The 14,367-nt window shown below is 40.1% G+C and overlaps 1 protein-coding gene across 1 annotated transcript; it reads right to left on the reverse strand.

Annotated features, from left to right (window-relative positions):
• Positions 1 to 4,986: 4,986 nt before the first annotated feature.
• RGS1 (regulator of G protein signaling 1) lies at positions 4,987 to 13,194 on the reverse strand. Its single transcript, XM_060233352.1, has 5 exons — positions 13,042 to 13,194; positions 10,821 to 10,907; positions 8,749 to 8,810; positions 6,488 to 6,651; positions 4,987 to 5,388 (listed from the first exon to the last, which is right to left on the reverse strand). Exons 1-5 carry the CDS (start codon positions 13,137 to 13,139, stop codon positions 5,203 to 5,205), a joined length of 597 nt encoding a protein of 198 aa, XP_060089335.1. The 5' UTR covers positions 13,140 to 13,194; the 3' UTR covers positions 4,987 to 5,202.
• Positions 13,195 to 14,367: the final 1,173 nt, after the last annotated feature.

A 14,367-nucleotide genomic window follows, 5' to 3' on the forward strand; every position in this document is an offset into this window, starting at 1 on the left:
ACAGTTGTAGCTAGTCTGTGTATTGCTTCAACGACATTCACAGTTCTCAGTGATTTGAGCATTGGTTCCAGATTTATGAATGATTGTGATCAGACGAAGGACATCACTGAAACACGTGGAATTTACCTAGGAGGTGTGTCATCCTTCAATCCTTCATAACTTTATTCAACAGTGATATCCACAGCACCATGGGAGTATCGTGGAGTACTTGACAATTGTATCAGTGACTGTGGACTCTTTAATTACTTTGAACTGAGTCTGTAATTGTGGTTTACAATTAGAATTTCAGCACGTGTATTTGGACCTTGCTACTGTATTCAGTCTAAGAATTATTGTAATGTGTGGAATCTTTTACATGCATTTATCTGCAAATCTTGTAATTTATGTGCTTACAGCACTGTGGTTATAATAATTACATAAAATAGCTAGCAATTTGTAAAATTTGTATTTGTGTAATAGTGCAGCTTCATTACGCAGTTCTCTCCAGGTCTACTACCAAGCCATGTGGATTCCTGTTTGGTTGCTAAGTCTCCAGGTAATGGCTAGAGATCTCTGAGAATCACATCTGAACTCTGGGTAAAAGGAATCAGTCCCCCTGGAAAAAATGGCTGCTTGGAAGGTGGATTCTGTGGCATTATACCCCACTGAGGTCCCTCCCTACCATAGACACCTCTTAGGCTAACCCCCCCCCCCAAAAAAAAAAAAAAAATCTCCAGGAATTTCACAATCTAGAGCTGGCAGTATTCAGAGAAAATGCTTTTGAGGGACATGCACACAAAAATGATTGGGCTGAAAATGAAAGTAAAAATCGATTGAGAGTTTGCTAGTTATCACCACCATTTTAAGGCCCACCCACTCACTGGAAGGAAGGCAGTTTGATTTGGGGTCTTGGTGCTGGGGAATGGATTTTTCTCTCTGGGTCCAAGTTGTTTCCTTGGTTAAAATTGTCCTTGATTTAAGCTCTAGTAGGAAGTAAAGACATGTATATCATGCCAGGTTTTTCTTATTAGGGTTTAAGGCAGTCAAGGAGAACATCTCTGGTTAGGGAAATTATACTCTCCCTATCCAGTGTCACCACCCTAATGCTCATCATCTGCCCCACCATGGCTTTTTGCTGGCAAAGGATACACTGGGGGTTCCAGTCACAGAACCTTAGCAACAAGTATAATTTATCCTTCAGCCTTGCATCTTGTTAATTTTCTAAAATAAAAAATATAGTAATTGCTAACTTTCTCAATTATAGTTTTTTCTTCTCTGGAGAGTTGCAGCTGCCTCATTTTCTATTACAAAAGCTGTTTATCCAATTACATCCAAGGCATAACACAACAGAGCATTGTGTTTGTAGGTAGGTACAGAAGGTTCACATCCCAAAGTAGAATTGCAATGGCTAAAAGTAATGTTGCTGTCAAACCAAAGAATAAAGTAAGGTATTTCTTTTAAAATATCCCTCCTTGTTGTACAGGGTTATAGTCCCTTGATACTGGGTTTGAAGAGCAAAGGCTGTTCCGTGCTTATGTTTGTCTGCTCTGGGTTAGGAAATTCCTGGAGAGTTGGAGGTGAAGCCTGGGGAAGGATCTTAGCTGGTTATATAATTCCACAGAATCCATCCTGTAAAGCAGCTATTTTCTCCAGAAGAACTGATCTATGTCATCTAGAGACCTGTTGCAATTGTGGGAGAAGTTCAGGTCCCACCTGTAGTTGGCAATTCTACCTGGATCCAAGCCCTAGGAGCCTAGTAGTGGCCATTCTTTATTGACCCCAAGGATATGTTCCTTGCCAGATAGCAAAAGAAGCATCAAAGTGGAATGGGCTCTTTAGAAGAAGAGTTCCTCAGGTGACTCCAGTTCCACATTTTAATAGCAAGAAGAAGAGGAAGAAGGAAGAAAGGAAGAAAGAAAGAACATATTAATGTTTAGTCCAGACTATCACCCTCCCCAATCAGTGCTTCGAAACATCTGCAGTATCCTATACCTTAGCTGAACATGAGAAACAGACTTGTATTTAATCAGCATATTGGTAACTCCACACTCCAAATTTCAAGACAGATGTTGCATAGCACTTAGGAAACGAGAGAACCCTACAGCACCTGAAGAAGTGAGCAGTGACTCACGAAATCTCATACCCTGCCGCAAATTTTGTTAGTCTTTTAGGTCCTGCTGGTCTCTTGCTCTTTTCTACTGCTGCAAGCAAACAGGCTACCCATCCTGATATACCTAGAGTATGAAGTACTTCTTTTTGATAACGATCAGCCAGATACACCAATACTAATTTCACTTAGCTGGGCTGAAAGGATATATTTAATGGTACTAAAAAATTGCTAAGAAGCCCAGATGTGTACACAAGATGCATTGTCAGTCATAGTGACTGTGGAATTTTCAGCTCAGAAACGGGGCTGGAAATGAGCCTAGGTTGTCCATATTATCCAGTATCAACCAGGTTAATCCCACAGCTTCAGATGAAAAAATAATTGCTATAATATTTAGGGTTGCCAGCTCTGTTTTGAGAAATACCTGGAATTTTGGGTAATAGCAGATCTCCAGGTGGCACCTGGAGAGTGGCAACCTTATGTCTGTTTTGGGCTTGGTGACAAGTTTTGTAGATTAGGGACAGGGTCATACCCTCCAACTCTCCCAATATATTTAACATGCAGTTACTACTTTGTGGTACCTCTTCTTGGTAAATACCTGTGTCTACTTTTGCCTTTTTGAGGATGCTGTGTTAAAATTTTGTGAATTAATTCCCTCCCTAAGGTCTCTAGAAATCAAGTCTTTCTGAATGGGGGAGTGGATGCATCTTGTTCGTGTAAAATCTTTTTTACAGTGGGGGAGTTCATCATACATTCAGAATTATTTTCCTTTTGGATAAATATGCTTGTAAGTAAATATGTGCATCAAAGGCTTAATGCAGTGTTTAATATTGGGATGAGGGAAGGGCTTCTAAAGCAACCTGCTGCAGATAAATATTTAAGTTGAAGCCTTTCAGCAGTGTCTAATACTGGGATGGGGGAGAAAGGCTTTAAAAAGTGATGCTTGTTACCAGAATCAATGTTATAATGTGCCCTGTGTTCATCTTTTTAATATGGGAAGGTCAACTGATTTTAAGTCTATTTGAGACATTGTTTAAAAAGTAAAAACGTGATCTTCATGATTGTTTTTGTAGCTAAGGATGAGTATACCAAATTACATAAATGTGCATGTGGAATAAAGGTGTAGTAAATTGGACACCCGGAGAGAAGGAAAAAAACCCTGAGGATTTGTTCTCCCGAGCGATTTTGAATTTTGTTTATACCTTGGAGCAGGTATAAGCACAACCCTCGAAACTGAATGTTGTTCTTCACTGACTATAGGATGCCATGCTCTTTATATGTCCCTCTCAATGTTTGTTAATTAGAGAGAAAATAACTGTAGAAGTGGTTGTGACATATCTTTAATATGAAGGTCATTTCCCATTCATTTATAAGTTGCAATAAATTAAGTACTAAAAGACTACATATCAGGGCCAAAAATTAGACTTATTTATGGCCTAGCTTATATCCACATGAAATAATATCCCAATCTAAACTATAGAAACAGACAGTGTATGTTTATAAGACCATAATGCCACACATCTCTTAACATTTTTCATGTCAGCAACAGCAGTCTGAACGATCACTTTCATTGCAGACTGAGACTCCACAACTTTGATGTCTCTCCTATATCTCCAGTAAGCACATTAATGATTGTGTAAGTCTCACCTTCAGACCAGGGAATTTCTCCACAAAATCTACTGGATTCTTGGGCCTAATCTGCGTCCTAGGGGACCAACTCAAATGGGAAGCAAGAAAGAGGAAAAGGGTTCAGATGAGCCATTTTCTGCTTCTCCTTTGACTCTTGGAGAAGTCACTGGACTGGTTGGAGATTTGTAAACTCTATGCCATACCTTAGGGGGTTTGAAGTGGGATCAGAGACCAGCAGGTAGAGCAGATGACTGAGTAAAAATTACAACCCATAGCCTATCTCCAAGAAGAAAGATCCTTGGCTTTATGACTTTTATGCCCTGCAGGTCCTTCCCCCACCATCTCTTAGTTGAGTGGTGGGAGAAAAATAAGAGGGAAAGGGGGTGGGGGGCAGTGGACAGCATTCCAACACACTGACATCAGCATGTCATCAGTGATGCTCTAGTATTCATTAAATCAAAGAGTCTTGACCAAATGCTAGAGCATTGCTGGCAATGTCATTGCATTGATGGCAAGCCACTCCACCTTCACTCCCAGAAGTTGCCAGTCTTGTGCAGACCCCCTACCCCAAACCTCATCTGCTAGTCATTTACTGTGGCTTTTCCACTGGTAGACAAGCTCTCTGTCTCTGCAAATTTTTTATGGACTGAAAGAGGCAATTGTATTGAGCCCCTGGTTAATCACTATATATGGCTGGTGATCTGGTTTCATGTTGGTGGCTTATAAATTGTGCAGGACTGGTTTTAAGATTTGCTTTGAGATTCCATTAAGGAGATAAATGTGGCCTTCTACTTTAGAGTTTTCATTCACAGGTAATTTCTGTCCAAAGAAAAATCCCATGGCCTGGATTCTTTCCCTATGACATGAATCTTGTAGGCCTTCTTTAAGATTCCTGGCAATAACTAATTGTGGCAGACCATCACATTAAACTACTTTGCCGGTATAATTAGCCATTGTAAAAATGCTGTTATATGCTAAGTTATCTTTGAAGAGGTTGACAAATGCAGTTCATCCTGTGATGACTGCACGCAACATCAATAACTGGTTTACATGTGTGAACAAGCCATCATGGATATGACTTCCACATCAACGTCCAAGCCTTCTGATTCAGTGCTTTTCAGTAGAACCATTTAGCTGTATTAGAATCAAAGAATGAGAAACCAAGGGATGTACATATACATGTGAACTGGCCCCTAACATGCTTGTACACCCTGTCTATATGACAACATTTACAATAAATGTGATCTTTACATCCATGGTTGCTCTTGAGAAAGAATGCGATAACATGAAAAGTGATCCTCAGGTCACTGCTGTCAAGGCAATATAATCTCTATTTCACACTCTTGTCCAGGGAGATTTTAGCTTGGGTGCCTCTTGTAGACCTGTCCTTGTTTCATGAAGTTTCCACTTTTCCTGTTAGTCCCAATCCCTACTTTCCATCCCAGTGATACTTCAGATTTTTAACCAGAGAAATTTGAGTCGTCCTTTCACTTCAGACTGTTGCATTGAACTTTGCTTAATAGATTAAGGTAGAATCTGGATTTGAGGAATCTAGGGTAGGAGTCCTTCTCCATAAGTACATATACAATTTTCTGTGCTTCATCAAAGCTAGAGGGTGTTGGATTTTGAGCCTTCTGAGCTGTAGCTTTTCTTGTATGGAAGTCAATGTTGATCTAGGAAGAGCAAAATCGTATTTCAGCATCTTTTATAATCCTGTCTTTTTGGCATTGTGGTATCTCATAAAGAAATACAAATCATTGGTGATAAAATCAAAGCCCAAGGCCCTTTGATTGTTGCTAAGTAATTGCCCTCAGGGCTTTTAAATAGTCTTAAGAAATGTGAATGCACTTCTGTGTCATCCATGGATGTCCTTCAGGTACTAAGCACAACTGCCAAGTGTTGTGCTGTAGCCCCATTGACATTTAACAGGGAATGCACATACAACTGGCGTGTATGTGTATATGTCTGCTTGCAAGAAAGAGCCTGTGCAGATTCACTAAAAAAATAAATACTAGTCTTCCAAACATGCCCTCCTTCCCTCCCACCTGCTTGTGTGTTGTTTGTTCTTTGTGTAAAATAGTCTTTATGTTGTTTATGTAAAGTCGTGATAGCTCCGACGTATTGTGTATATTTGTCCTTAGAACAGTATCAGGCACGTGGTACCAAAAAGTACATCCAAATAGTATCATTAATGAGGGGATAAGATAGATGCCATGCATTAGCAACTTGTCTTTGTGTACTCTGTGAAGCACCCTAGATTTTGAGAATGATTTAATACTTCTACTACTAATAATGAATAGCATGATCCTTATACAGAGCCAATTAAAATTGCAAGATGGGAGGCATTTATTTGAAAACAGTCATGCTATTACTCAGTGGGTGTTTTCGCACTCACCTTCAGCCGGCGCGACCCCCCTCTTCACCGCGCAGGATCTGCGCGGATTTCGCACTAAAAGCCGTGGAGCAGCCTTTTGCGCCGGAAACTCCCGGCGCAAAAGCCGCTCAAATGGAAACCGCCAAAAAGCAGTTTCCGTTTGAGCGGCTTTTGCGCCCGGAGTTTCCGGCGCAAAAGGCTGCTCCGTGGCTTTTAGTGCGAAATCCGCGCAGATCCTGCGCAGTGAAGAGGGGGGTCGCACCGGCTGAAGGTGAGTGCGAAAACGCCCAGTGGGTTCACTTTCTGTTGAATGCTTCTCAGTGTGGTGGTGTCCAGATTGTACCAACATCATGCATGTTTTAAGTAGCTCTGCACTTTGGTTTTCTGACAGCATTTACCTGCTTAATAGCATCTGACTGGACAAACTCCATGTAAATCTTCTCTGCCTTGTCGTGTAAGTGGTCAGACTGGGTTTTCTTGTAGTCTTCACAAGCCAGCCAAAAATCAATGTTTTCATCACTGAACTCAGTTTTCAGGAATTCTCTGAAAGCATCTTGACCGTCTGCATTAAATAGAAATACCATAGTGGCTTTATTTATAATCTTCAATAGAGTAAAACAAAATAAATAGGAAACTATGTTAATTAAGCTCTATTTTAGGTACCATTTTCCCAGAAAGTGAAGATTAGGAGTTTTTCAAGGAAATCCACCAATCTACTTTGCTTACTTTTTGGTGTTACTTCTTTTTTGTTGTTAAAGGGGCTCAAAATCACGTACCACACAAGCCTAAAGGATTTCTCCACTTGGCTGTAACAATTTTGACTTTGATGGACCAAGGGTATAAGGATATTCAGGATAATGCAGCTTCATAGACTAACGGAGTAATAGAATCGTAGAGTTGGAAGGGACCTCCAAGATCATCTAGTCCAATCCCCTTCACAATGCAGGAAATTCACAAATACCTCTCCCTCTCACTCCCAATGACCCCTGCTCCATGCCCAGAAGATGGCAAAACCCCTCCAATATCCCTGGCCAAACTGGCATGGAGAAAAATTGCTGATTGACCCCAAAGTGTCAATCAGCATTTCTTTGGGTGTGTAAGAAGGGGTCATGAGAACTAAGCACTGATACAATCCTTCCTGGCCTCCCTTTCATATGTTACATGCAATGTGTTATTTATTTATTTTACTTCATTTATACCCTTGCTTTCTCCTCAGTGTGGGTACAAAGTAGCTTATATCATTTTCCTCCCCTCCGTTTTATCCTCTTAAGAACCCTGTGAGGTAGTTTAGGCTTAGAAGGAGTGACTGGCCCAAGGTTACTCAGCAAATTTTAATGGCAGAGTGGAGATTCAAGCCTGGGTCTCCCAGATCCTAATCTACTATGCTATGCTAGCTCTCTCTGTTGGGTTTTGTGGGCCTGGTTCCCTTAACCTTATAGTGTATGTACTTATAGTTGTTGGTGGAGTGTTTTTAGATTCGGTATCTAACGGTATTTAATGTTGGGTCCTGAATTCTGAAGAAAAAGTGAATATGAACATTTAAAAAAATGAGGTCATTCTGCAAAACTGATGGGCGGAGAACGGTTTGTATTCCGGTCTCTTGACAGAACTTTATCCTCTACTCTACAGTGATAGCTTTCTTTGGAGCTCTGTCAGGGCAGAGGTTTAAACCTCCTCCTGATCTGCTGTTTTATTGTTAGTTATTTTATAGGTTTATTTTAAATACTCATAACACATTTTTTTTTTTAAAAAACAGTCTCAGTGAGAAGAGAGCATGCACCTCTGTCTCACTATTGGAAAAGGAAGCGGTAGTTGGAATAATGTTTCTATTCTTTTCTCTTCAGTGATTAAACTTTTGGCATGGCAGTCCATATGACATCATCAGATAAAAGCAGAGTGCTGATTTCTGTAGAAGTCCAGCTGTAAAGTTCCTATTTTTGGTATGTTTTAAAGAACAGTGTAAATCAGGAATATACAACATGTGCATGGCTAAGGTGAACATCACCCACTGTCAATAGGGCAGTCATTCAATAAAGTTCCTTTAGATGCTGCCCTGGCAGGTCACAGTGCATTTGGCTGTGTTTGGTTTGGTTGCTCACTTGTTATGCACACCTGACCTAAGTGAGTGTCCTCCAACTGCAATGATTTTTGCGGGGTAGCTGATCTTGCTTCAGTCCATGAATGTGGTGTCAGCCACTAGTTCATCTTAAAAATCCCATGGCTGTGGTTCAGGAAAGTATAATGCATATTTTATACTAAAGTTGAAAAATGGCTTTGTGAAATAAATATTTCACCCATTGCTATAAAAAGTGCAAGTTTATAAAGCAAATGATGATAAAAAGCAAAATAATAGTCTTGTATCTGGGTTTTGATGGTTTTAGTCCAGTTAAACTGTGTGTTTAAGGCCTCAAACAAATCAGAAGATGAACAGAAATCTTCCTGTTTGTAAAAAGTAACTTGTACACACCTGTGATTTGGAAGCTGAGCAGGGGCTGAAGGGTTAACTGCATGCAAAGATAATTTAGAAACTGGTTTAAGGGGTTCGTCTTTGAAACTGAAGCAATCGTTAATGAAGGAAACAGTTCTAGTGTTTGGTCCAGTTTCCTATTGAAGAATTAAATACTTCATTGAAAAGAAGCTGTTAAAAGGAAATACTTACACTGAGTTGACAGAAGCGCTGCTAGAGACTGAGACCACTGTGTAACTTCTTCTGCAGAAAGCCTAAAAGATTTTTTTAAAAATTTAACAGTAAGAAACTATAAAGTTGGCTGTAAGAAATAGTAGGCTTCTCTGGGAAAGAATATTGGAATGTAAAACTTATTGGATGAAAATGATCCAGTGCTTTAACCACATGTCTATGGTTGTAATAAAGTCTGCCGTGAGAGAAATTGGAAAGCAGAAATAATCGATTTATCACATTTATGTCCCACTCTTTTCCCAAGAAGCTTGGAACAGGATTGGATGAATGAAGTTGCCTAATACTGAAGCAGATTATTACATTGTCTACCATGATTGGCACTAGTTCTCCGGGAACAGACCTTTCCCAGGGCTGCTATCTGAAATTCTTTTAAATGGAAATGCCAGGAGTCGTATGCAGCACATGAGTTCTACCACAGAATTAGGGTCACTCTCCACGGAAAGGTAGGTAGGGGTTTGAACTGTAACTCCATGTTCTATCTACTTGTGTTATACTGATAGTACAAGACCATTACATGGAATAAATAAACGTGAATCAAGATTTCTCAATATTAAAAAGGTAAGTCCTTTTCAGGATGCATTCTAAGGTAGGGATAATGCAAATAGAATCATGGAGGCAAGTGTAGAGGCTTCACCTGTATGGCACTCTCCATGTGACTGGAAACCCTGGGTTTTTTTTAGGTTTCCCAGTCACCCAAATGGGATCTAACTCGTTCATACCTATATTCAGTCGCATGCTCCCAGGCCAGGTGGTGTGGCCTAATAGGCAAATGAGCTGCTAGGCTTTTTCAACAAAAAAAGGCACTAGCTATATTTATTTATTTAAAACATTTGTATGCATTTAGGGTCTCTGTATATGTTCCAAAGAATGCATGGAGGTGCTTGCCCCCAGCGCTCATTCACCCTATCCAGTTTGAAAAGGGCTAGATATTTGCACAAATCTTGGTGAGTTTTGTGGTTGAGAGGCGATTTGAACCTGTGACTCCATATTCTATCTATTTGTGTTATACTGATAATTCAAGACCATTGCTCGGAATAAAGAAACGTTGAATCACGATTTCTTAATATTAAAAAAGGTGAAAAGAGACCATTGATTCAGTTACAGGAAACTGAGCAGCTCTTAGAGTATTCTTCTACATATCATGGGTGACTTCCTTTCAATTTGAAACTCTGTGGGCCTGTCTGTGGAAGTTGCTTTACTGTAAACCATCTCATGAGAGTGGGAGGCTTATGTTATGTTAATGAATGCAATAAAATATACAGTAGTGCATCCAGAAGTGTGTTCACAGATGTAAAAAACTCATCACAAAACTGAAACTTCAGGAAAACTCAGAGTGAGTTCACAAATGGATACTCATTGGAGAATTTCCCCACTCTAAGCCTGTTCATTTCAATGGATTTAGTTAAGTTTCTGTATAGTATTTCACTGTGAATTCTTCAGGCTACTTTAAAGGTCACTCTTCAGTCCTGTGGCTTAAATTTCAAGTAGTGAAACATCATTTCACTTCTTCCCAGTTCTCCCTAGCCTCAGCTTCTCAACAGCTGCTAGTAACTGAACAGGTTGTGGGCAACAACTTTCATTTTGTGTGTATGTGTATGTTCCTGATGCAGCTGTATGACAGTAACAGAACAAAATAATGCAACTTTTCCCCAGCATAAAGATGCTTCATCTGTTGAATTCTCATGTTGTGTGTGTGGATTGGGGGGCGGGGGGGGCACATCAATCTGTGCCTTGCAAGAACAGCTTTCTTTCTGTGCTTGAATCTGTTCACCGAATCCAGCCAGTTCACTGGGTCCGAGATAAGCATCAGAATGTAAGTGGAGATTGTAAGTGTATATTGAGATGTCTATCTACATCTGCTTCTGCTGTGTGGTGTAGCTGATAGGTATCCTCTGCTCAGTCAGGAGAAGAAGTGGTAATAGCATTGGGGGGTATTCTACCTAGTCTGGAGGCAGGTTTCAGACAGTGCATGGTGTGGAGACAGAATATAGATAATTATTTCTACAGTACAATTGCTATTATTTAATACTTACGTTTCATGTTTAGAATTTGGGTTACTGATAACAGCTGATTCTATGTGTGGTACAACAGACAACAAAAAGTTTTTCAGTTCTATGCCCCTGAAACCAAAGAGAAACACACACAGCAATTTATTAGTATGATTCCTGAATTTCATGACTGAGTCTGTCAAAAAATCCAGTTTGGTGTATGGTTTTGCCACCTTTTGCCGCCCTGAGCCTGCTTCGGCGGGGAGGGCGGAATATAAATCAAACAAAATAAAGTAAAATGGAATAGTTTCCTCTGATTATAAAATTTGATAAGTCATATTGCCTACTTTTTGTGCCAATTACATAAAAACAATGTGAAGTGTAAAAGGGCCTGTTCATGGGGAGGGCAGGATACAAATGGAAATAAATAAATAAAATACATAAAACATATAAGAAGCAGATTAAAATGGGGGATTTGCTGAACAGAATAGTTGGAACAAAAATGGTCTTCCTATGTTTGAAAATTTAGAAACACCCTCACCCCAAATCCATACTCCATAATTTATTATGCATTTTTATGGTACCATCATAATGTAAGTGAAAGACAGGCTCTTGCCCAAGTAGGACTAATTTAATCAGGTGAGGAGGGTGACAGGTAAAAAGAGTGTCTGTGGAAACACATGCCATGCAGTAATATTGATGGAAAAACTGGGACTCTGTTAACTGAAATTTAGCACGCAAGGTGCTCCATACTTATTCTCCCTTTGGTATTATTTATTGATCTGAAGATGGTGCATTCTATCTTAGGACTATATGCAGTGCCTTGTGGGAACTTCATAACCTAAACTGAAGTGTCCTGATTGTAGTTCAACACAGCACACTCATGGAGAATTGCAAGAAAACATAAAAGAGTTTCCAGCTCAACATTAGGAAGAACTTCCTGACCATTAGAGCAGTTCCTCAGTGGAACAGGCTTCCTCTGGAGGTGGTGGGCTCTTCTTCCTTGGAGGTTTTTAAAGAGAGGTTAGATGGCCATCTGACAGCAATGAGGATCCTATGAATTTAGGGGGAGGTATTTGTGAGTTTCCTGCATTGTGCAGGGGGTTGGACTAGATGACCCTGGAGATCCCTTCCAACTCTATGATTCTATGAATACTCAGTGCTGATGTATTGTGGACAAATGGACTGAAGTGCTTTTTTGGGATTTGTCCAAGATTATTTCTGGGGCAAGCATAGAAGATTTGGAGAAGGGGTAGAACATTGTTTATGCATATCCTCACCTTTACCCTGTATTTACAGCCATGGCTGTAAGTTTCAGAAAGTTAATCAAAGCACACTCAAATGCCTGTGTTATCTGTTTATTTAGTATATCTTTCACCTGCTCTTCCTTAGCTGTATCTGTGAGGTATAGACCAGGGATGGCCAAAGTCGCTCAAAATAAGAACTACATAGAATAAATGTCAGATATCTGAGAGCTGCAAGACATGAATGTCAGATGTTTGAGGGAAGGAAGGAAGGAAATAGATGGAGGAGGGAGAGGTGGAAAGAAAGCAGTTTTAACTTTAAATGCATTCTCCAAGCTGCTGGCTGGCTTGTCTTGGAGAAGTGATTTAAAGATAGAAATGCCTTCTCCAAGCTGGCCAATGGGACAATGGGGGCTCCAAGAGCAACACAATATGTGCGAAAGAGCCATGTGTGGCTCTCAAGCTGCAGTTTGGCCACACCTGGTATAGGCTGATAGTACTATCAATTCAAGTTTAGTCAGGAAATTTTGTTGCAGAGTGAGAATTGAAACCAAGTCTCCCAGTTCCTACTATTCCATTATTTTTTTCTGTACTTATTTCCATTTTTTAGAAAGAGAACATAGTCTAGCCAAAATAAAGTTTAAGTCCCACTGGTTTCACTTGGAGAGGACTGAATGCATAGCAAAACCCAGACTTAATCCAGCCACTGAAAGTGGAATCTGTAACATAAACTCAGGTTAAATTATATACATACCACAGTCCACAGGTGTTGTTCCAATTAACCAAACCTTTTGGTTTTGTAACTCTGTTCACTTTTGAATAATGCTATTCATGATAACTGCCTTACAGTGTTATACTGGATGCAGTATATCTTGTAATGGATGGGGTATATCGTTGCAAATAAATTCTTGTTAGTTGTAGCTAACTCCTTGCCAATAGATCCAAGGGGCTCCAACCTTGCCAATAAGCTGTCTAGATGTGTTTCTACCTAAAATGTAGTCCAGAAGGATAGTTATACTTACAAAGTTTTCGTCTTCTTCTTATGATCCTTGCCTTCTGCAGCCTCATGGTTGTCTGTCATTTCGGTCGAACTGTTGTGCCACAAAAACATCCAAGGCATTTTTTTTTTACCTGTATCTTGTTGGGTTGTCAACTTGTAGCCCTTACAGATCTAAGTGACAGGCCCACTGGCTCTATTGTTGGATTTATATACTGGCCCATAGCAGCAGACTTGTGTGAAAAGTCTGTTTATCATGCTACGTTAACCGCAAGCAGAGAGGAACTTCCTTTTTTCTTCAGTGTCAATGACGTATAGATAAAAAGAGAGAGAGAGAGAGGAGAGAACACTCCTGTGGTTGTGGTTAAACTGGATGAGAGTGGATCTTTTTGGTTACCAAAACATATCAGAAGATAAGCAATTAAAAAATAGATTCTGATAAATCAATTGTTACATGAATGTTATTGTGTCAGAGTAGCCACAGTTAAGACCATCCATTTCAGTGGTGGAGGGCTAAGCATGTTTTCAGATGGAGCTTTGCCTGGTTTGGGTCAGCTGCAGAGTGTTCCAAATGCTTATTTGTGGCTTATTTTTCTATTAGTCTACTTGATTTTGATTTGATTTATCTGACTTTTATCCTGCCCTTCCCAGGAACGGACTCAAGGAGGGTTGCACACATTGTTATAAAGTATAACCACAGCTAAAAACGAAACAAATATTCTAAAAGATGGCAATTCAGTCTCTTTCACATTGTACTGTATCCATGGTGTTCTGGTGACAACTTCAGTCTTTTGAAGACTCCCCCCCCCCCTCCGCCAGTTACATATGGATCATACATAAAAGTTGTTGAAGCTAATGTTTTCCAGAAGCGTGAAAGCCTGGATTAGATAGTGGGTTGGATCCAATAATCTACTTGCACAAAAATTACAGATCCTCAAAAGTCATTTCTGATCCCAGGAATGATTACCCTAGAGATACGGGACCTGCAACAGCTGCTGTGAGGAAGGGGGATGCAGCAAAATCACTCCTTCCATCAGTGGAGTGCCACTGACAAAAGAGGCAGCTTGCTGCCAGAAGAGACAGGAAGGGGATTTTTGCCCCCTTCCCTTACTGCAGCCCACTGTATTCCATCACTTCTGCAACCCAAGAATTAATGGTCTTCGGCTTGAAAATGGCTGCTAGGGGAGGGAATAGTAGAAAAGATCTGTGACCAAAATCTTCTGTCAGTGATCTATGAGTGGATCCAGCCCTTCAAGTCTACATGTGAGGTGAATGTCCTTTTTGTTTGATCTTTTGGTGAAAAAAAAATCTCCATTTTTGTTTCACCTTGAAAAGAGAAGAGAGCCAGTTT

The sequence above is a fragment of the Heteronotia binoei genome, chromosome 2 (assembly GCF_032191835.1).
Source record: "Heteronotia binoei isolate CCM8104 ecotype False Entrance Well chromosome 2, APGP_CSIRO_Hbin_v1, whole genome shotgun sequence".
Classification (NCBI taxonomy): Eukaryota; Metazoa; Chordata; class Lepidosauria; order Squamata; family Gekkonidae; genus Heteronotia; species Heteronotia binoei.